We start from the raw sequence: 22,117 nt of genomic DNA on the forward strand, positions 1-22,117 counted from the left end.
CACAAGGAAAGAGTTTGGGCTTTTGTTGTTTGCGGTGACTGTGTTTGTGCTTTCTGTGGCAGTCGCTACCCAACGGGGAGGGCGGGGGGGCGAGACCTGCTAGTGCTGGAGTAGGCATGTAATATTGATGCTGAGCAGGCTCACAGAAACACAGCAATCAAATGGAATCTAAACTGAGTTCAAATGTTGACATCAGCGCATACATGTTTGATCGTCGGGAAACCAACAGAATGCCAATGTTTTCAAGGAAAGGATGCCAGGGGCATATATGTAAATAAGAGATATTTCAGAAGTCCTTTTAATGCCCACTTCATTCAGCTTTAATTTTTAACAGGGACAAAAAAAAAAAATTCAATGAAATTGGTGAATGTTACCCAGAAAGGTCTATTTTTTATTACAATAATCTTTAGGAGACATTATATAAAATTAGGCAACTCTAACAGAAAAGGAATGTTTTGCCCTTGATATTTGTAGATGGTCCTAATTTCCACCCCCCTCACATTAAAAGGTACTCCTTGTTTACTTTCTGCTTTTTATCACTAACGCCCCCCCTCTTGTGACTCTTTAACAGTAACCCTGTTCAAACACTGACTGAATCCGTGTCCAATTACATTATGAAGCAAATGTCAATGGATCCAACAGATGTTGTCTCACTAATGCTGCGTTTCAGTTTACTGGTGCAGATCCAGTCGTCGCCACTAGATGGGGGTAGAAGGCCAGAACTTGCAGCAAAGAGTGCCTAAAGGCCATAGATGATCCTGCTGTGATGCATCGCCATCATTGGGTGGGGTGACACTATCCTGATGGTGCAAAAAGCACCTCAATCTGTTTATTTCTCCCTTGTTTATCTGTCACATGACATGCAGGCTACAGATTGAAATGACATCAGGATGAGAAAATATTTAACATGAATATATTTACATGCTTTAACATTGGTTGTGGGGATAATTTTTTCTTCACTCTGCCCTCATCATCATCACATGTTGAGTCATGCCTTGGTTTAATTCCAACTTAAGCTGTTGTAAAGGCCATTCTAACATTTAGCAAAAATTCCTGATGTTGCAAACACAGCAATTCAATATTACGCACAGCTAAGATCACCGTGGAAACATTAAAGCAGTAGGAAAAGGAAGAAAGTACAAAGAAGGATTTGAAGTCTGCTCTTCAAAAAGTCACCTTCGTGAAAACCAAACACATGCCAAACACAATGCTCCTGTCAATCAATAATTTTGTTCATCTCACGTGCACGCTGTTAAATTCAGAGGGAAAAAGCGTGAACAAATTTCATTTTGCTGCACAGGAAAGTTACAGAAATCTCATCTGGAAAAACATGCTGAGTGGTGCCAAACTGCAGAAACACTGCATGTTTGCTATACATACACCAGGCAAACAAACAAACAATCAATAACAGGAAAATAAAGAATGCACCAAAATGCTCTGCTCAAAATGTCCACTCGTGGTCTCACAGTGACCCAACATCTCCCTGTAGGTGAAATGGAGCTTGAAGGTAACTTGTATTCCAATAATAAGCCTTTTACCTTGTGGAGCTTCACCAGAAATGGCTTAATGGCTGTCTGCCAGAGCTTAAGTGGCACACTCCTCTTCAGTCTGCACCGTGAAAAAGAATGGGTTTGACCACACCGGAGAGGATCTTGGGCACGTGAACGCTCACGATCTCCGAGATCATCTCCGGGAAGTTGACCTGCGTCTGCAGAGCCTGCGCTTGTATGAACAGATCGTAGGTGAACTGGTGTAACTTCCTCACAACCTAAGAAAAAGGGGAAGGGGAGAGAGAGAGATGGAGAGGAGGACGTGGTGTTATGAATAACAAAGATGTTGCGGGTTAATGAGTGCGGCGCTGCAAGAGAACAGAGTCTGCAGATTAAGGTGGAAGTAACAAATGGCCTCTGAGCTGTGAGAGGTGATTTTAAAAAAGATGACGGTGGCTGTGGCGCCGTTTGCCGAGTACAGCCCAGAGCGGGCTGAACAGCAAAGTCTTGATCGAATGTGGTCCTGTACTTAAAGGGCCCTGGCAGACAATCCCCGGGTGCCCTCGAGCACAGAGCACACATTAGAGGAGCTTGGGATGTGAGAGGAACATGGACAAAGCTCAGCATTCAAAACTAAATCCTCAATGAAAGACTTGAGAGTCAAACTGCTCCTCTGGCCTGTTTCCAATCACTGATGTCAGGATTTTTACTTCAACCTCCCTTTGTTTTCTCTGATCACTGTGAAATGTGCTGGTTGGGGGATGGCAAGAGATCGACTGCGCCCTCTAGTGGTCGTATTGCTTTTCGACAGATCAACACAATTCTTTAGTTATGTACAGGCTAATCGATGTTCCCGTTCTGAAGAAATTATGCTTCTGTCACTTTGCAGACAAGCATAAAATGAGACTTTTGGTCAAAGCAGGATATTAAAAGGTTATTTTTTTTCTGAACAAACATGAACACAGAGGTCAGAAGGACTGTTTGCCTACCAGTTAACCAGTATCAAATCTTTAATTGTTACCAGGAATCACCTGATCTTTGGTATATGTTTAACTAAAGAGAGAGTAAGGCCCAGGTCATGAAAAAAAAAATTCAGCTAAAGTTTTTTATAGACTTCAGCTCCATCTGATACAGACCTGAAAGACTTTATTCTTTAAATCTCTCTGTGATGCGTGAATTCTGTAATTGAAGCAGGCATGACAAATCTCCCTGCAACCTAGCTGACCTTGTTTGATCCACATCTGTGTTCTGCGGTTCTGTCTAGAATAACATTGATGGTACGGTTAATAGATGCATCATGGCTCCACGTGTGAGGTAGGATTGTATCTGTTACCGACTGGAGGTAATCCAGCAGCTGCGTGAGCTGGAACAGCCTCTGTCTACGGGTGGTCTCCCCATAGTGGCTCGCTAAGCGGTCCAGCTCCTTGATGTAGGAGGTTCGCAGTTCATCAAAACAACGCTGGCTCCTCGGACCCTCCACTGGCACTGTGACCACAAAACCAGAACACAACAATAACTCTCTTAGACAATACCCCTCCCATCACCTCTCTGAAATATGGCTGCAGCAGAGTGCAGCCATATTTCACTTGCCGGCTTGACATTCTAATAATTTTCGGGACATTGTCCGGGCGGACTCACTGATACTGAAGAGGACCAGCGCCTTCATGCAGAGGAACTCCTCCTCGGTGACCTTCAGCATGTAGAACCTCTGGGACAGCAGCTTCATCCTCATACAGTGTTCATACATGCTGGACAAATGCATTCGTTTGCTGCATGGAAAAACAGCACGAGAGGAGGAAGAGGAACAAAAGGAGGGTAGAGAGGAAGGTCGTGATCCACGTCTGAATACAGGAACCATCACACAGAGCAGCTTCATCCACAAAATAAGACTGTAAATCAGGTAAAGTGTCACCAATCAAAAACTAGATAGATAGATAGATAGATAGATAGATAGATAGATAGATAGATAGATAGATAGATAGATAGATAGATAGATAGATAGATAGATAGATAGAGGGTTAATAAAAAGGAAGGGAAAAGGTAACTGAGGTGAGGGAGAAGGAGTGAGATGGATAATGAAAAAAGAGAACAATGGAGAGGCAGAGAAAAGGAGGGCTGGCAGTGAGGGTGGGCATATCCATTACCAGGCAGGTCAGAGGCAGCTGATAGAGTGACAGAGGTCTTCTCTCTACAGAATGAGAATTTTGCTAATGTTGCATGAAAATGCCAGCGGAGTGAAAGCCGCTCTGACGGCCTGGAAGCATTTTTGTGCAGCGTTGCGGTAAAAGCCCCAAAGTTTTTGGTGGTAATAAGTTGCGAGTGTTGCTTCTGTCCTGTCCCCCAGCGTACAGTTTTAAACATTCACAGGCAACAACAACAACGATGACTAGGTGTAGTCGTGTCAGAAGCGTCGTGACTGAGGCTGCAGGAAGTTTGGTACAAGTGCAAACTTGTAGAAACGGAGCAGTTCTGACAGCGATCTAACGACGGCTTTGCTGAAGATGAAATGGAATAAATCATCTGAGGTGATCCCTCTGCGGCCATCTGTATGGAACCTAAAAGAATTCTGAGACTAGACAAGACTTGTTGTCTCACTGAGAAGAAGTTATTTACCGCACCAATAAAAACTTCTTCTAAAGCTCCGTATTCCACTGTGCATTTGTTTCCAACCATAATGACAGGTGAAATATCGGGATGTTTACACGCTCATTGTATCGCAACACTAAAATCCACGTTTGTGTGTCTGCTTAAAGAGACTGCACCAGGTTTAGTGCACAGCTGCTAACTTTAACTGAAAGGCTTCGGAGTTAGAATTCCACAGAGCGCAGAACGCTCGTCACGACTTACTCATTGAAGACGAGGTCTGGAGCAAAGTAGAGCAGCGAGCAGTTGGTGAGCGTGTAAGACCTCCAGCCCAAAGCAAACACCATGACCCCCATCCATGACAACTGGATCACTGACATCTGGTCGTCCACATGAAGGTCACGGAAACCTGTTACACATACCAGCGTTCATTAAACCTGGTGTCTTCTTCTGTTCAGGTAACAATAATAAAGCCTAAAAATGTACATAAGATGACATTTTATGATTTCAGACTACAAATGTGTGCATTCCTAACATGCTTAAGCCAGCTTGTGTTTTTCTCATTTGCTTTCTTATTTTGGTCCCATCACACACACACACACACACACACACACACACACACACACACACACACACACACACACAAATGATTGAATTTTGTGAAACACTCGAAAGGTTCATGAAATAGGAAAATGTCTCCCTCAAGTGGTCAATGTCTGAATCAGTCTTTTAAAAAATACGAAAAAAAAATTGTTTCAATTTATATGATGCACTTAGAGATGCCAAATTATGCCCACCTGAGGTCCACACCATTAAACCCTTGAATCTATTACTACTACTGTTACTTATCAGATTTATCCACCATGTGCTGTGTTTAACAGTAATCAGTATTTATTAGCTCTGTCCCATCAAAACCAGTGTATTTAACAGCCATCTCACGGTAAACTGTATTGAAATAGGAAAGATATTAATATGCTAATTTCCTTTCTACATCAACAAAAATCAAGCCAACCTTTAAATATCAGGACACATTCAACTTGTTTTGTTTGTCAATCAGTCTGACTTGCTTTAAATGAAAATAAACATAGAAGGATAATCCAGTTCTTGTAGTGTTTGGCTGATCCTGCCTGCAGCTCTACAATCATTAGCCTGCAGCTAAAACAGCTGACGCCTGCTGACGCCCAATTCTGGGACAGACAAGTTGGGGCCACTGTGACAAAGTGTTGCCTCGTCCACTTTGGCGCTCTGATCCGACTCCAATAAACGAGATTATAACAGGTGGTCTTCAATCAAAGGTCCTGAAGCAACGTGTTGCACTTATTTGAATAGATTTAAAGCACGATTACAGCAAATCACTTTCTCGCGTTTGGCCCGTTAGCGCCAGAATCTCCACTCCACGTTTTACAACAGTGCCATCCATTCAGTCTGGCTTTGGAAAGTTTGGCCCAGAATTACATGCAAACTGTTTATCCTGGGAAAAAAACAGCAACAACTGCACCATTGCTTACGCAGCCGTATTTGGAATCCCTTACCTGGGATGGCCTTCGCCCAGCGCACCACAGACACCAACTGCCTCTCTCCCAGCTCATTGAGGCTGGTGAGCAGGGATGTGGGGCTGTCCGGCTGACTGTGGTCATAGCCGGCATTGACCAAGGCTGGCTCAATGGTCTGCAGGACACTGAGTAGGGAGAGGCAGGAAGACAGGGCCGGGGGGATGGATACGGCCAAGGTCTGGGATGCTGCCGAAGACACACTGTACTATATTATTCAGTCTGGACAACCCCACCCAAAACTGCAATGGATATCGATTTAGCGAGCTTGAGCTTCGGTGACAATAATTCTTACAATGAGGCCTGGAGGCTGCACTTCCTGGCTCCGAGACGGCTCTGTTGTTTCCGCTCCTCTCTCCTGGCTCCCCTGGCCCCCACGCAGTCAGGGGATGTTCCGCCTCTCCATTCTTTGCCTGCGCAACTCCCTTCAGCCTGCGACCTAGAACACAACACAGACAAGAAAGGAAATGAGAGAAGAGATAAACATATTTGTATTTATCCATATGTAGAGGCCTGACCATGCTTTCTGGTTCTATGGAACTATGTGGGACAAGGATGATCACTGACCTCCAGCAAAAAGTATTCATATAAAACGCTACTTAATTAAGAACTGATCCAGGTTCATTTTTGGATCCTTCCACTGCTTCACCTTTAAGACTCATCCCAGACATGAAGCATCTCTTCAGTCGACACGAGGCGCAGTTTTTCCGCCGCAGTTTGTCAATGGTGCAGTCGTTGCGGCTGGCACACAGGTGGTTCTGTTTACCTGGTGACACAAAGCAAATCACATGGGAACCACTTTAGCAATCCCCCCACCCCCCACCACACACACTCCCGTTTCCATCCAGGGCAACGACACGTGGGCGTTTTTACTGATAACAGATCACTTCCCCGTACCATGCCAGGTCACTGTGCCCCTCTGGCACCGATGAGGGTGAGATTAAATCAGTGGATGGTTAATTGCACATGTGTACAATCAAAGGGTTTCACCTGCAGCAGCCCTTTTGAAGAACACTTTGCAGCTGCCACAGGTGACTGCTCCATAGTGACAGCCAGAGGCATCATCGCCGCACACCATGCACACTCTCCTCTCCGACAGGTACATTCCATGCAGCAGGTCCTCATGCCTGTGTGCACACATAATATGATTAACCACTTTGCTTTAGAAACAGTGAGGACTTAGACAACAACACATTTTCGAGGTCAACACCCACAGGACAGCACTATATGGCAAATGGGGCACTAATTCCCTAAATCCATTTAAATTATTTTAGGAACCGGCGCTGTCCTGGGCTGCTGGAGTCACACCGTTGTCGAAAAACTGCCGTGCGTTTTTAAATCGAGTAAAAATTGAGGACAGTAACTAATGCCGACGGAATTTTTCTTTATTTTGGTTTCTTGCAGCCAGGCGCTGAATCAGCAACAGGTGCTGCAGCTCTCCTGGACCTTTATCAGCGCAAGACAAGACAAACTTGGGAGTTCTTCCTTGGGCGCATGCACGTGAATTAGATCCCCTTCGTTGTGTAAGCACATACATGTGTCGCCTTGCAAGTTGACCTCGAAGTATTAAAAACAACTTGGGTCTGTTCGACATTTTAACTTTGTCTCGGTTTGAAGCCGCGGCGCTACACACACGCACACACACAAACTCAACAAAGCAGAGATAAATATCTGTCCCGAACCTATAGCCAAGTTTATTTACCTGAATCTGCGATCCGTCCAATCCACCCACGCTGGCTGTTCAGTCTTGATAGAGTACGCGCCGTGTCCTTGTGATTTCGCGTTCTGGTACATTTCCACTTGACCGTACTCTTGTGCCACGGCTGCCTGGGTGCCGTTTTTACCACCCTGCTCCCCATCGCTGTACCAAACACAGCGGCACTCCAGTCCGGATCCATTAGAAGCTTGGGCGCAATTGCAGTATTTACACAACATATTATATCCGCCCGGTCTCTCTGGCTCAGCCTCTCCGCTGAAAGCGCGCCACACAGCCGGGTTCTCTCGGTAGATTCTGGGGTTGGAAGCGTGCGAGTTATACGGTTGCCGAGGTGTGAGCTCGCTCGCCAGTGTTGGCGCGGGCACCTCTCCCGTCGGGTTTGTGAACAAGTTCGAGTCCTTGCGGACAAACCCTGAGATCACCGGGGCGCGCGTCACGGATTGCGCGATGTCCACTTCGCCCGATCCGAGCAGCTCCACGCAGCTGACCGTGTACTGATGCGCTTCTCCAAAGTCCTCCTCGCAGCGGTCGGTGGCTCCTGGGGGAATCGCGCCCTCGGAGTTCACATCCCGGGTCGATTCCAACTCTGATCCGCTCTCAGCAGAAGATCCGTAGACCGAGTATCCGATGCCAGAGAAGCCCTGGTTCATATTACTGACGGGAGAGGACGCGGTATCCAAACCCAGCGACGCCGACACTGCCTTACAGAGCTCGGCAGTGGAGGGAAAAGCACAGGAGTCCGCGAGATCCAGCCGATCACTCATTTCAAAAGAGTTGGAGGGCTTTTCGAAGTCAGATAAACAGGAGAGGAAGGCCATCTTTCATCTGCGCGCTGTGTGCGCACACGACTAGTGAACCAAGTCTCGGCAGGCGGGAGGACTCCTACCGTCAGACTCCTGTCATAAGCCTCAGAGTATGGGGAAATCAGCAGCCGTCGGTGACAGATTTCCTATATGGAAGTTACGTCCCGTCGATTAGACGGCGAATTTTTCTTTTCTTTTCTTTTCTTTTTAATTTTTTTTTAACCAAACGAGCCTTTCCTTTGCGCGAAGCCCCTCTGTCCAAACTTGATCCAGTTCGCAAGGGCTGTTTCCAAGGACTTTGCACTTTGATACGATGACTGATTTACACTAAACAATAACTCCAAAATAACAGATTGTCTCCGTCGATGTCCTGCTGTCTGTCTGTCGTCTGTCAGGCCGCGAAGTGTAAATGCATCTTGCGCAGCGACAGCGGGATTAATAAATAGCACCGACCACAGCGACATTAGGATTAGCGCGCTCTTCTTTATTTAGCACGTTTACGAGGTTTACTTTGCTGTGGAAAGAGGACTCTTTCGTTTTCGTTTATTTATTCAAATTAGGCTTCTCTAGGGTCAGATTTCCTCTGTAGCGGTCCAGCCACTCCTTATTTTACTTTGAAGCTCTTAAGAGACATTAAATATGCTTATCAAGCAAGTTCTCAACTTGAAAAGTGTGTTTTGGCCAAACATAATCACCCACCTTGGTCTTCCTCAGCTGTGTGTGTGTGTTCTTTAACACTGATAAAGGAGGACAGGACATTGAAACTGCCTGTGTAAAGACATTTGTGGAATCATTTGAATGATGGCGTGAGGCAGGGTGGGTTTTTCTGAGTGGTCTGTTGCAGCAGAACCGGCTGTGCTGCAGTGGTGAGATTCTGCAGCACGTCAGCACAAGTAACACACAGAAGGTCAATTCGGACAAAAATCAATCTCAGGATGGTAATCAGCTTTTATTTTTGTCTATGAACCTGATTTGCACTTTGTAAAATGGCTGAATGATGTAATTACTAATGATGTAATCATTTGTTGTGTATGAAAAACATGTCATTATTTGTTTTAGGAGTCTGGAAGTAAAAGTGACCTCAAGCAGTGATCTAACCTACAATAATCTGCACTTTTAAGAGCCACTACATTGACTCAAACTCATCAATGCGCTGTTTGGTGTTGCCCTGGCGGATCTGGCGGAGGGTCTTGTATTTGTCGCGGCCCGCCTTCACGTTCTCGGCGTGGATCAGGTCATTGGGGGTCTTCTTGCTCTCGTCTACTGCCGCAGCAAGCTCGGTGCTCAGGAACTGAAAGAGAACGCAGCCGCAGAATGAAATTCTCAGGAGAATCAGCCCTGCGCAGCCTTTGCTCCGCGTTATTGTCCATCGTTATTAACTCCATTTTTTTTTTGTTGAGCTCTCCCGATTTGTTCTGGTTGGGAGCTACAGAATAATTCTAGTGCAGCTGCAAAAGTGCTGAATAGTCTGAATGAGATCTGTGACACGAGAGAAACCCAGAATATTTAAATGCACTCATAATTGATTTTAAAATTGCATATATATTTATATGTGTGTGTGTGTGTGTGTTGAGCATGTTCAAAAGTAAAGCAGCAGTTATCAGGTTTCTGTACGACATCCACTGCTGTCCACTACATGACCTCTGACCTCTAGGAGGGGTAAAAATTAGCAAGTGAGTATTTTCTGAACGCCACCTTGAGGTTCTTCTGCAGCCTCTGGTTCTTCTGGGCTTCGGTCACCCGTTCCTCCTCGCTGCGGTCTCGGACCATGCCCGGAACCGTCAGCTCGGCGCTGGCCTCCGCGCTGCTCTCGTCCGTCTCGTCGTGCTCCTGCAGGTGAGAGGGGACCGAATCCTGAATGTGGACCCCCACGAGTTTGGTCTTCAGCACCTCTTTGGTTCGCTCCAAATCAGCCTCGACCATGATGGCCTGTCAAGGACAGAGAGAGGTCAGAGGAACGATGGAGTCGGGCCGCGCTGGTCTCCATCCAAAAGGCTGACAACGGTTGCTATTTTCAACTGAGAAACTTGATACATGATAAATTCACTCAAAAGCTGCAGTTGAGACAGTTTCTGGATAATAAAGAGGAGGAATCATTTGAAAGAGATTCCATGTACTTAATGGGACTTATTTAAAACGACTTTATTCAGAGCTGTGTTAAATGTTCAGTGCTATTAATAATTATATATCAAACCAAGAACAGTCATTCTACCATAGACGTGAACGATGTGTCCATGACGGGAAAACCTTGAGGTCTTACACTCACAGTATATCAGGAACTTGGCTCAGATTTGAAACATTAGTAGATTATCGACACCAGACTCACTCCACACATCTGACAGGCTGAAATAATGACTTTTGAAGTTTCTGAAGTCCAGCTGACATCCAAATACTCCCAGCTCTTTCAGATGTTCCCATTTTTTTTCTTACATTCCATCCCTATATTTTATGTTGGAATTTATTCTTATCGCTTCTGCATATTTGTTGTATCTGACCTTGCTTGTGAAATGAACAAAATGTATCTCTTATCTTATCTCACCCGTTTCCTCTTAAGTCTCACCCTTTTCTGCCATTTATTTGCCTCCTCATCTTTTTTCTTCTTGGCATCTTCCAGCTGGGAGATCTTGGAGGTGAGCTCTGCCAGCTCAGTGGCCTGCATACACACACACACACATACACACACGCACACGCACACGCAGAGGAAGAGAGTTGGGTACTTCGTGTCTGAGGTCGTTGTGCTCTGTCTGAGGCTGCTCACGTGTGTCTCGAGGAAAATGTGCATCTGTGAATCCAGAACAAGATAATGTGCAACTCTGAGAGCTTTGATTGTCATTGTCTTCACTTCTTTGATACGGTGAGGCACAACGCTGCTATTGTTTCTACCTGAAATGTTCCTCACGATCACATTTAGAGACCAGAGTGATCAGATGGTGATCACATTTTGTTCAATGATAATCTCACTTAATGAACCCCTGATGATTTTAAATTGTTTCATTTTTCTACTTTTAGTTGATCTAATGTTCCAACCAGCCTACGTACACGTGCTCATGTGTATACTAGGAGCCCTCGGTTTTGTGGGTAAGCAGAGCCAGAAAAGCTCTAGACATCACGATTCACTGTCCTGTACACTATTCTGGTGCAGAGCCCCGTTTCCTCTCAGCAGTACCAGGCTTTCCTGGTTCTTGATCTGGGTCTCAGAGTGCTGCAGCAGGGCAGCCTTCACCTCCACGGCAGCTTGGCGCTCCTGGTCCAGACGCTCAGCCTCCTCCTGGGCAACTTTCCTCTCCTTCTCTAGTTCGAGGGCCTTGCGAGTCTGCTCCTCCAGCTCTGAAACGCACACACACACCGACATTCACCCAGGATAAGTTTGCTTTGTGGCACAAATCCCGCTGCATAATACGGCCTTATTTTAATGTTCTGAAGCAGAAAAGTGGAAGTGAAATTGAGAGTTCACTGCGTGTGTGCGTGCATTCAGAAACTCGTCAGACCATCTTGAGCTCTCTTTGTCTGCTCCTCTATCTGTCTCAGCCTCTCCATCAGCTCCATGGTCTCCCGAGCAATCTTCTCTGTTTCCTTCTCTGCATTTTCACGCTTTTTTTTCTCGCTCTCGAGCAGAGCCCTGACAGGAGAATTGTGCATAAATACACATTTGAAAAATAGCTTCATCTCGTGACAGTTTTTTTTTTCCACGCGCAGAGAACAGATTGTAAACCCTAACAAAGTACGCCTTTGTGGCTTACTTCTCCATCTGCCTCTTGCTTTTCTCCTCCCTGGCCTGGGCCTTCATCTGCTGCACCTCGATGGTGTCGGGTTTGCGGCGGCGCATGTAGAGGTCATGGTTCCCGATGCATAAGGCCAAGATGCGTTTGTTGATGCGAAGACGAGGCACATAAAAAACAAAGTCCTACAAACACAAATATTAAATAATCAGCAGTTCATGTGGCTTTTTTTTTTTTAAATGATTGGCCAAAAACAAATTGGATATATTCCAGCTTATAACTCCAACATCCTGGGGGACAAAATACCACAAAGGACCAAATATAGAAGAATTTCTACTTACTGGAGACTTCTTGTCAATAGCTTTAATAACAAACTTCTTGTCATTGAAGGAAATATTTCTGATCTCACTCCAGGGGAAGCCTATTTTGGGAGTCATCCTGCAAAATACAGTATAAATTTATAGTATAACAGAGAATAAAAGCTTTCCAAAGATGTTTCCATGATCTCTGGATACTGCAGTGCTAATGACAGCATGCTAACATCATGTAATGCACACGCATTAATAATACTACTGACACTTGGTGGAGTACCTGTCTTTTTTATCATAAATGTTGAGGCCGAGGGCGTCCACTCCCAGCCACAGCTCAGAGCCTTTCTTGTTCTTGATGTGAAAGTAGTTGACCCCATACATCTCCAGATCCTGGGCTATCTTCAGGTACTCCACCATGGCATCCTCTCTGCAAAGTGAAGGGATTAAATCAACAAGGAAAGCTCTAAGATTTAGGATTAAAAACAGAAATTCTGGTCTGCAGTACCTCAATAGTCCCTTGTGCTCTTCATGCCAAACCTTGATTCTTTTCTCCCACTGATCCTTATTTAGTTTATGTTGCTCCAAAACTCTATTAGAGACCAACCAGTTACAACCTGAAAATAATTTCAATTTTCCACATGAAAATCAGGAGCTGGCGGCACCTTTGTGGTAGCAGCTTCTCTTTTGAAAGGTATCCTGGTACGTGATAGTCTTTCTTGTAGTCTCCTTGTTTCACCTGAACCGCGTAGGAGGCCAGGAGCACCGCCGTCTCAGGTGGGCAGTATATATCATCATTCAGAATGCTTTCTTTGACCTAAAAAAATAATCAAAATAATGGATAAACTTATAAATAACTCGCGTTTACACTATGGACCATTTGAGTTCTGGTGTTTGTTTTGCCTTGAATGAACCTGGGCCTGTTTCTCTGACTCATATGAGTCCCTGTCCCTAAAGAGTTCAAAGCATCTGTGGGAGTCACAATAGAATTCCCAACGGTTGTTACGGCTGCGTTTCATCATGTTGTTTTGATTGGCTCTCATGGCGTGATGAGAATTCTTGGTGACATTGACTTAATAGGAATCGGAAACAGCCTCATTTAATTTGAAAACGTCCCACCTGCAGGAAAAAGAGACGCTGTGTTGCTTCCTGGATCAGTTCTTCAGCAACGTCTTCAGGGAAAAACCTCGCTCTGAACTTGACCAACAATGGATTTTCCCTCTTCACATCTTGAGCTGTCACCTGGGAACGGCAGAGAGATGCCAAGAGGAGGAAGCAGGTAATAATGAGTTTTAAAGCTACAAAAACAACCACAATAATACAATTATTATCTTCTTCTTCTCATCATTATTATTAGCAATAAAATCAGTGGTGGCAGTAGCAGGAGTAAGAGAGTTATGATCATTTAAATGGAGAATTGTGGTTAAAAAGCAATAAAAAGGATGCAAATGCTAAACATAAAAGATTTTTGTCCCAGCAGCTTATTCGACAGCTGAGAAGTCTGCATACAAAAGCTTGGATCAACTAAAGTGAAAAGGCTGTTTGAGAAGCTGGTGGCGGATCTCAGACATCATGAGATCTGATGTGCATGCTGGAGCAAATTTAGTCCAAATTCCTTAAACGTTCTATTCAGTTCCAACATCTAACTCAGGTACTTTGGAAAACCTCCAAATATTAGAAAGCATATTGATATTTATTGACTCCTGTAGGCGTGGTAGAAAACTACTTGATGACTGACTCCAAAACCTCTGACGATGCAACACTGTGGAAGCTAATTAAGGTAAAAGGTCCAGGGTCCAACAACAGAACTCTGCTGCACTCCAACTACATGTGCAGGACGTTATTAGCAGTTTGACACAATGCTCTACTAAACAGTCTGAACCTCTCAAAGACCTAACATGAAAGAGAACATTGACCAAAAACAGGTCATTTAAAACCTCAGTGAGGAGCTTAAACGATGCTGAAGGTTCTCGCTGCCTTCAATCACGCAGTAACTGATGAAACACTGATCCTAAAAGGGTTTTCTTTTAGTCCAGAAGGCATGAACACACTCCTCACCCTCTTGTTGAGTTTGAGCCAGGTGGAGAAACCTTTGCTGTCCTTGTACTGGAGCCCAAAGAACCAGGTCTCCCTCAGTCCGATGGTCTTCACTATCTACACACACAACACACACAACACACACATTTAGCTGTGGACAAACAGACGCTGCCGCCGCGGTCGGCCTACCTGGTCAAAGAGCTGTTTGCCGGTGGTGCTGGGCAGGATGGCGAACTCCAGCTCAGCGTCCATGGTTGTTACGCGAACATTTATCTGCCAGAGAAAAGACTAACGCTAAAATTCAGGAGGACACTTGGTGCTCTGTCATGCGTGAAGGAGCAGCAGTCAGTGAAGGCAACTGAAATCTTTGAGTTTGTTGTCGGGGGCAACTTGGTTCTCTGACGGCAAAATGACCAAAAAGAGGATTCCTTACATGTCTCTGTTCAACCAGGAGCATCCAATCACAAGTGGTTGGTGGGGACTACAATCAAAACACGGAGCCCACATTACAGTCTAAACAGTTCTTTACACCAATCATAAATATTCACCACTCCTTTCAGAAATAACAGCAAAGCTTCAGCTACATGCAATTGAATGTCCAACTTTACTCACTTTTTCCTGCTTCCTGATTATAAAACATATTTGTTTTAATATCTTTAGCTGTCTCACATGATCACCAAATGCTGTAACATCAACCATTCTGTCGTGTGAAGTTTGTTAGAACAGTATTTTAGCTGACGTATCAATAATAACTGTGATAAGAACGTTGTTCTTGTGTGGATAACGGTTCAGCTGCAGTTAGTGCGGACAGACGCACTGATGAGCTTTAGTTGCAGAGCAGATTCACAAATTTAAACCACAAAAATTAGAAACATTCAACCTTGGCAAGTCTAAAATGAAGCTATAAAAGAGTGACGGCTACTCACGGTAGACATTTGTTTTCTTTAATCTGCAGCCACAACACGTCTTCAGAGGTGTGAGGAGTCTTTTCTCTGCAAAGTCATATGAACCTTCTTGCAATACCTACAAGGATTATAGTGACTGTGAAAGAGCCTTTGTATTGTATTAGTTCTCTTAGTTAATCTAGTGCAGCCCGGGGCCCTCGCAGTTTTGAGAGGCAACCTTCAATTTCTCGTTTCCCCACTCAATTGATTAAATCACACAAGATATTTTCGGCTAGACCCACTTAGGAACAGTCTTTATTTTGTAAGCATCTGACCCCGCCAGCATGTTCTGTTCATTTTAAAGCGCTGTGTACAAGGTAACATTTAAGTCTGATTGGCCACAGTGTTAATGATAAACGTGTGAACTGTTAATAACTCCCATTTGCATCCTATTTAAATTAGTAAACACTGTCTGCGATCTCCTGTTGCAACGTTTCACTTTGCGGGCGCGTCCTTGTGTGCGCGCTCCCGCCGCCTATTGTGTTTTTAATGAAGAGGAGGACCACCGTGGCCTGACTGTAACTCCGCTAACCGACCGAACAAGGGGCTGCCAAACCATGGCGGACGATCAAGAAATCATGTGTAAACTAGAAAACATCCTAGAGATCCGGTAAGACGCGAAATAAAGTGATGGCAGGCAGATGTTTGGCACGGAGTGAGGAAAACGGTATTTAGCTTAGCGTTAGCCAGCTAGAAAGAAGCGCCCCCGTTCCTCCGCTTTTGTCACCGAGCTAGCGAATACTAGCCTGTCATCCTCCAACCATACCTTTAATGGTTTACGCTGTGGTATTTTAGCTAATTTCGAACATGAACTGATGGCAGTGACCGAAAGATACACAGTCACGTAACTCCAGTCGCAGTGCATGTTCAGATCACTTATGTGCACCATCCCAGATGCGTGTCTGCAAAACGCCAGATGTGCAACGCTAATTATTTTGGGTAAGCTAGCTACTAAGCTAGCCAGCCTGACAGAGTTTCCCCACAGATGTCCTCTTTGAGTCGTGCTTGATGAATGTAACAGTTAATATTAACCGACAGCTGCAGCGATCGCTTATCCTCCTTAATAGCGGTGCTAAATACTCATTAGGTTTTCTCCATTTTGAGCTATAACACATACAGTAAAATGTGTGTCAAGGAAATATCTGCTCTTCTCTCTCTGTCGCGGGCTGCAGGAACAAGACTGTCCAGATGCAGAAGATCAAGTCTCGGCTGAAGATCGAGTTTGAGGCTCTAGAATCTGAGGAGAAGCATCTGAAAGAGTACAAGCAAGAGATGGACCTGCTGCTCCAAGAGAAAATGGCTCATGTGGAAGAACTGCGTCTCATCCATGCTGATATAAATGTGGTGAGTTAGTGCGATTTAACAATTTTCTCTGCAGAGGTAGGACTCAAACCTCAGTTTAGCTTGTAATGTAATTACTGCTGGAAAATAACCTCTTTCCTGCCCAGATGGAGAGCACCATAAAGCAGTCAGAGAACGACCTGAATAAGCTGCTGGAAACAACACGTCGTCTGCACGATGAGTACAAGCCCCTGAAGGAACATGTTGATGCCCTCAGAATGGCTTTAGGTCTGCACAGACTTCCGAACCTGAACGAAGAAGAGGAGAAGCTCTCCCTGGAGTCAGTATACGCACACATCCACGGACATGCACAAGTTTTTATCTTTAGCAATTTTAGCTCAAAAGCCACCTAATTTACCACAACACCCAACAGGAGAATTATTGACAACACATAAAAGATAGTTTTTACCCGCATTATCATTGAAAATCATCTGATTGACAAATACAGATGTTACGTGTCAAATGTTCCTGTGAAGCTTTCGATATGGAGGTACTTTTTCTTAATAGATTGCAACAAATGACATTTTGGTGTATGTGAGGGGTCACTTTTATTGATTTGGACGACAGGATTTCATCACATTACAGCAAACAGAGGGAAGGGATCCAATAGAGGAGCTTTGATACGAGTGGAAGCTGGTAGCAATCGCTAGCGGAGGCCGTGGTGGTTCCAGAATGGTTGGAAAATATCACCTGCTCTCTGAAGTTTTGTCATTTTTCTCGCCGTACGTAGAGCTGGATGTGGTTGGCGAGACAAAACGTAGGGTTAAACACACGATCGATGGATGTTGTGCCACAAGAGGGCAGCACACGAAAGATATCTGAACGTTTTCATGCCATTTTAAAAGGTTGTTGAGGCTTTTTGAAGATTTTTTTTTGTAAAGTTTGGCTTGAATTTCTGTATCTGATATTAGATTTAGTGGACAGTCTTCAGTAATTTGGGTGAAAAGCCAGAATCGTTGGTCGGTTCTGCCGTGTGGAGGCTTCCACCTTTCCTTTGTGCTGCCAGTTACACCAGCCAGAATGACTTCACATCCATAACCTTAAAACAATTAATGCAGCTCTGCCTGCCTTTAAACTACAGCGCTCTTCCAGAGAGTGGCCATTACCTCATAGTATTAGACATTTAATGGTCCTTCAGGCTGCAGCAGCAGCGCCAGGCTGAGCAACTATCATTGTGCTCCTGATTTGACAAAAAAGACACAATATTGTTATTCAGGTCCCGGGAAAAAGGCGAGAAGTGGAATAGCGAGCTGGGATGATGCCACAGGGAAGCTTATTTCCTAACGTTTAGATTTATGACCATCAGTTCTAGACTTTCTTTTTTAAAAGGATTTTCGGAAGGTTTGTCATTAATGGGAAGGTTGGAGATTTTAATACCAGGTTACATGATGATTGGCAGGTTTGCTCTCAGGTTCAGAATTTGCTGCACACGTAGTGGAGCAACGTGTGGGAGTGTTTGGAAGGTCTAAATAGGGAACATTGTGCTCCTCATCTGGGCTCGTTTGACAGGTGAAGAGTTCATGGTCTCCGAGTTTTAATGGGACATCCACATATTATGTAACCATCCAAAGTTTGAAGCCAAACTTGCCAAAAGGGTTTAAATGCAAATCAAGTAGCAGCCGAGAGACACAAATAAATGCAGGGGTGGGTGTCAGGTCGGGTAAAATTCCAGACGGATCTCCGAAAGAGTGAGTTGAGTTCTTCAGTGGTTCCTGTTGCCCGGTTGGAGATGTTAGTTTTGCTTATGTCAGTGTTGTCGGGCTGATGTGTAAACCAACAGGTTAATTTCTACCGAGTGCGGCTCGTCTGTGTTTTCTTTTGGGCTTTTTGTTTAATCTTTAATAGTTTAAATGACAACCAGACATCCCATATCATCCATATCTCTGGAAATATGAAGGAGGTCTTCCTCCTGGAAGCCTTCAGCCCCGGGCAGGGAAAGGCAGCACTATTGTGGTTCAGTAACACACTGACCCAAACCATTCATGTCTCACGTGCACGTTCATGGTCACGCAGACAGAGTGGTTTTAAGGCTGTTGGATACTGTGATGACATTTCAAGCATCGTGTCGTTGGCTCTCTTCTGTACACGGTGTTCGGTCGACTTCTTTCCGCAAATTATGACCAGCTCACGTCTCTTTACAAAGCCCGCTCGCCGCCTCGGCAGCCCGGTCACACAACCATCCTGTTCTGTTTGGGCTTCAGTGCAGCGCCGACAGCATCTCTGCTTTTCTAATCCCACTTTAAATATCTGGCCGATTACACAATAGTTCTGGGACACCAGAAAAATAATGGGTCCGGAAAAGGATGACGTCATTCTTTACTCGCAGCCCCGAGAACAAAGTTCTGGCATTTGACAAATAATAACTAAAATCAGATGTATTTGTGTTTAAGAAGCCCTTACAGGGTGTTGTGTTTATCATCGTTAGATAAAGCCCAGTCCATTAGATTACTCCAGAGACAACTTTATTTAACAAAGCTATTATCTAAGAAACCAGATACCGTAAAGTAATAGGATCACACTCACTCTCTCCCGTTTTTTACTTTTGAGAGAAGGCCAACCAGGCATAAAGTCCAAGGCCAAATTTCTCCCCCGCCAACACAGTCACATGCACGCAGACAAAAACTTCCACAATGGCTGCGCCTCTGCTGGAGAGTTGTGCTTTAAAGAAGCGGGAGACAGACGAGCCTGTGTGATTTAAGTCTGCTTTGTGTTTGATTTCACATCTGTGGAGATAATAAAGCGAGATAGGATTGTGAAGCTCTGAATAAGAACCCCAGCCTGCCTGTGTTCCCTCCGTCTCTGCTTTGAACAGCTACTTTGAGAAGCAGAAAGCGGAGTGGCAGAAGGAGCCGCACGAGCCTCCCATCCCAGAATCCCTTGCTGCTGCCGCAGCTGCTGCTCAGCAGCTCCAGGTGTCACGGAAACAAGATGCACGGCAAACAGCCACCTTCAGACAGCAGCCTCCACCCATGAAGGTACTGGTGTTATTATGAACTGGTTTGGACAGCCCAAAACTGAACCAGTGGGCTTCGTCCGACACGTGCACAGGGACCATTGTAAACATGTTTTATTACTACTGCACAAGAGCACTTTTACGACTACAGTCTCCCTCATCTCATCTCTAGGCCTGCTTATCCTGCCACCAGCAGATTCATCGGAACGCCCCCATCTGCCCGTTGTGTAAAGCCAAAAGCCGCTCTCGCAATCCGAAGAAGCCCAAGAGGAAGCCGGATGAGTAACTCGTGCTCTGCCCACACCTTTAGTAGAATCCCCAGGGCCCTGGCCCCACACTTTCATAGATTAGCCATTTTCCTCAAATAAATGGCTAAAAAGAAGCTGTGTATCAGGACAATTTCCACAAACAGTCCCAGAATGACAAATTGTCCTCGTGGCCAGATCATAAATTGTCAACAATTGATCTGATGTCTTTTTTTTTAAGTGCTTTGGATGTATTTATATGTAATTGTGTTATTCCTATAGTATGTTCCCTAGCCCCTAACTACGTAACTGCAATAATTTGAAATAGATTGTGATAAACAGTCCCGGTTATTTTACGTGTGTCAGTCTAGTTTGATGCCTTATATATTGTATCGTATGTCATTTAGAACTTTAGTCCTGCAGTGCATGCATCCGTCCATTGCGTGTTTTTGTGCCAGTATAAAACATTGAAAAGGTTTAATTAGAACAGGATGTGGTTTTTATGTTTACAGTGCTCACAGTGGCCACAAACTGGAGGTGTTGTGTGTGTAACTTTGATGAGATGATAAACAATGGCTGTTTTGTACTGATCTTGTTGGCATGCTCGTTTTTTGCCCCACATACACACAGAAAAAAAGAGAAAAAAAACCAAGAAATGATTGGTGTGAAGATAAGACAGCCTGCAGCTGAGCCACGTCTTCCATCAAGATTTGGATCTATTCAGCAATGAATGTGATAGTACAGTAATAAAAAATAAAATAAATATAAAAATAAAGCGGTAGGATCATGACCCATCACCCTTTTCAGTGTAATGCTGTCTGCACGTATCTCTGAAAAAGGACAGCGAGGCTTCGCTAAATGAATTCCTGTTGTTATTGCCAGGGTAACCCCTCATTTAATCTGTTGCCAGGGCAACTCTGTTCTCTGGTCGCCTCTATGGCAACCCCAGGTTGCTGTGACCTACATGTGTCTGCCGAGTAGTTCCTCCTAGATTCAGTGAAGGGCATCACTGAAGGGCAGCAAGACATTCTGCACATGTACAGTCCTGTATTTGAAGAAAAAAGAGATAATTATAAAATTACTCATCCAAAAACAACACAAGCAAAGTAGACAAATTATGTGAATCATCAATCACTTTCTATAATACTCTTTTTATTAAAAAAAATTGTGGCATTGACTGTAAAGCACCAGCATCTATTATCACCTTCACACTCCTGCAGTGTGTGTGTGTGTGTGTGTGTGTGTGTGTGTGTGGCTGCACCTGTTACAACCTACACCTGCCACACGTTTATATCTGGACGGGTCCTAATTAGGGATTCAGTGTCCCTGCAGGTTGATCTACTGCTGAACAACAGTCGAAACGATGCAAAACGTTCTCCAAAGTATGTGTTTAGTCTGAACTGTAGTGTCTGGAACTCTAGATGTGTCTTCTGCCTCCTGATTAAACGACTCAAGGACAGGGAAGCATGTTCCTGCAAACAGGCTGCAGACGGTCCTGTCACGGTGCTCCTCCACGATCTGTCATCAAACCACAAAGGTAGCACAGATAGGCTCAGTTACGTCCATTTAACACAAGTTGCATGACAGGAACCGCTTACTTACCCGTTTCTCCGTGATAGTTTTAAGCTCCAGGGTGTAGTCTAGTTGGACTGGGCCAGTCCCGGGGCCCCCAGGTTGCTGTTGCTGGTCCTGGAAGAGGGGGTGGTTCCAATCTCTATTTGAAGACCAGAGAACTCCAGATTCGACTGCCAACTGTCTTAAATACACGGTGTTCTCACCCCTACCGGCCTCTCTGTGTCCATGCCCCCCCCCTCTCTAAAGCCCGCGGGACTCGGCGTGCTGCCCCCTGCTCCATATAAGAGAAATCATTATTTTGGAAGACTTTTAGAGCTCTGTCCTCCTCCTTTCTGCACGAAATACATCGAAGGCGAACGCGTTCTGATGTTTATCTGTTACCTCCTAAATCAAAGCAAACAAGTGCACTTCTATGCTAACACGTAGCTGTTTAATCGAAAACATTTTTTTAATCGTAAAGGTAGCGTCGTTAATTATCAAGCTCAACCGGTCCTATAGTACTTAATCATAACACTTTATCCAGTTCTATAAATTTTTTGTTGATTGCGTTTTTGTGTACAATGGGGGTGTATAAAACGTCTAGAAAGTTAACAGACTGTATACTTTGGATGCCATCTTCTTCTCAAGACAACAGCAGAATTTCCTGCCATTGACGCGTCACTAGCGCCACCTCCTGGTTGGGAAGGGGCATTGGAAACGGGAGGAGTTGTATTACTGTACTATTCAAAACACAATTTTATTTATATAAGAAAAAATATATTACATGAAGAAAGTATTATTTAAGGCATTACATATAATTTTTTTCCCCCAGGACTTTTTTAGGGTTGGCACATATTACACATGTCTCATATG

General features: G+C 44.6%; 3 protein-coding genes and 2 long non-coding RNA genes across 14 annotated transcripts; 2 read left to right on the forward strand and 3 right to left on the reverse strand.

Moving 5' to 3' along the window:
- Positions 1-363: 363 nt before the first annotated feature.
- On the reverse strand, positions 364-8,502 carry LOC101067852 (androgen receptor). Of its 4 annotated transcripts, none has more exons than XM_011610845.2 (10): positions 7,326-8,502; positions 6,614-6,750; positions 6,273-6,389; positions 5,919-6,062; positions 5,606-5,812; positions 4,338-4,482; positions 3,129-3,259; positions 2,828-2,975; positions 2,627-2,750; positions 364-1,768 (listed from the first exon to the last, which is right to left on the reverse strand). In XM_011610845.2, the coding sequence occupies exons 1-10, from the start codon at positions 8,156-8,158 to the stop codon at positions 1,604-1,606; spliced, it is 2,151 nt and encodes a 716-aa protein (XP_011609147.2). In that variant the 5' UTR covers positions 8,159-8,502; the 3' UTR covers positions 364-1,603. The 4 variants fall into 4 exon arrangements, with proteins under 4 accessions (XP_011609147.2, XP_003970640.2, XP_029702780.1 ...); XM_011610846.2 differs by having other exon boundaries at positions 1,632-1,768; positions 2,824-2,975; XM_003970591.3 differs by lacking the exon at positions 2,627-2,750 and having other exon boundaries at positions 2,824-2,975; positions 7,326-8,158.
- On the forward strand, positions 8,502-10,336 carry LOC115252299 (uncharacterized). The gene is made up of 2 exons (XR_003890701.1): positions 8,502-9,081; positions 9,203-10,336. It is a non-coding gene; the product is annotated as an uncharacterized lncRNA (long non-coding RNA).
- On the reverse strand, positions 9,076-15,943 carry LOC101068079 (moesin-like). Of its 6 annotated transcripts, XM_029846922.1 has the most exons (16): positions 15,918-15,943; positions 15,134-15,230; positions 14,641-14,688; positions 14,397-14,480; positions 14,229-14,324; positions 13,290-13,412; positions 12,836-12,987; positions 12,679-12,762; positions 12,454-12,600; positions 12,204-12,300; positions 11,884-12,047; positions 11,632-11,762; positions 11,310-11,470; positions 10,683-10,796; positions 9,839-10,072; positions 9,076-9,434 (listed from the first exon to the last, which is right to left on the reverse strand). In XM_029846922.1, the coding sequence occupies exons 2-16, from the start codon at positions 15,140-15,142 to the stop codon at positions 9,270-9,272; spliced, it is 1,809 nt and encodes a 602-aa protein (XP_029702782.1). In that variant the 5' UTR covers positions 15,143-15,230; positions 15,918-15,943; the 3' UTR covers positions 9,076-9,269. The 6 variants fall into 6 exon arrangements, with proteins under 6 accessions (XP_029702782.1, XP_029702785.1, XP_029702784.1 ...); XM_029846925.1 differs by lacking the exon at positions 15,918-15,943 and having other exon boundaries at positions 10,704-10,796; positions 11,367-11,470; positions 15,134-15,524; XM_029846924.1 differs by lacking the exon at positions 15,918-15,943 and having other exon boundaries at positions 11,367-11,470; positions 15,134-15,524.
- Positions 15,602-20,278, forward strand: zc4h2 (zinc finger, C4H2 domain containing). The gene is made up of 5 exons (XM_003970546.3): positions 15,602-15,761; positions 16,324-16,495; positions 16,600-16,772; positions 19,305-19,467; positions 19,618-20,278. The coding sequence occupies exons 1-5, from the start codon at positions 15,709-15,711 to the stop codon at positions 19,729-19,731; spliced, it is 675 nt and encodes a 224-aa protein (XP_003970595.1). The 5' UTR covers positions 15,602-15,708; the 3' UTR covers positions 19,732-20,278.
- LOC105417395 (uncharacterized) lies at positions 20,137-21,894 on the reverse strand. 2 transcript variants are annotated; one of them, XR_965072.2, is made up of 3 exons: positions 21,293-21,894; positions 20,952-21,208; positions 20,137-20,735 (listed from the first exon to the last, which is right to left on the reverse strand). It is a non-coding gene; the product is annotated as an uncharacterized lncRNA (long non-coding RNA). The 2 variants fall into 2 exon arrangements; XR_965071.2 differs by having other exon boundaries at positions 20,137-21,208.
- Between the last annotated feature and the right edge of the window lie 223 nt (positions 21,895-22,117).

Source organism: Takifugu rubripes, chromosome 14 (genome assembly GCF_901000725.2).
Source record: "Takifugu rubripes chromosome 14, fTakRub1.2, whole genome shotgun sequence".
NCBI classification, from domain to species: domain Eukaryota; kingdom Metazoa; phylum Chordata; class Actinopteri; order Tetraodontiformes; family Tetraodontidae; genus Takifugu; species Takifugu rubripes.

Excerpts from the sequence above, each read along its gene's own strand:
- zc4h2 (XM_003970546.3), top strand. The coding sequence starts at position 15,709 with ATGGCGGACGATCAAGAAATCATGTGTAAACTAGAAAACATCCTAGAG. Across the intron at positions 16,496-16,599 it reads TCCATGCTGATATAAATGTG|ATGGAGAGCACCATAAAGCA; the intron begins GTGAGTTAGTGC and ends TTTCCTGCCCAG. Across the intron at positions 16,773-19,304 it reads GAGGAGAAGCTCTCCCTGGA|CTACTTTGAGAAGCAGAAAG; the intron begins GTCAGTATACGC and ends TGCTTTGAACAG.
- LOC101068079 (XM_029846922.1), bottom strand. Across the intron at positions 14,325-14,396 it reads GCAAACAGCTCTTTGACCAG|ATAGTGAAGACCATCGGACT; the intron begins GTAGGCCGACCG and ends TTGTGTGTGTAG. Across the intron at positions 10,797-11,309 it reads TCAAGAACCAGGAAAGCCTG|GCCACTGAGCTGGCAGAGCT; the intron begins GTACTGCTGAGA and ends GTGTGTATGCAG.
- LOC101067852 (XM_011610845.2), bottom strand. The coding sequence starts at position 8,158 with ATGGCCTTCCTCTCCTGTTTATCTGACTTCGAAAAGCCCTCCAACTCT. Across the intron at positions 4,483-5,605 it reads CTGGGCGAAGGCCATCCCAG|GTTTCCGTGACCTTCATGTG; the intron begins GTAAGGGATTCC and ends TATGTGTAACAG. Across the intron at positions 1,769-2,626 it reads TAAAGAATAAAGTCTTTCAG|GTTGTGAGGAAGTTACACCA; the intron begins GTCTGTATCAGA and ends CCTTTTTCTTAG.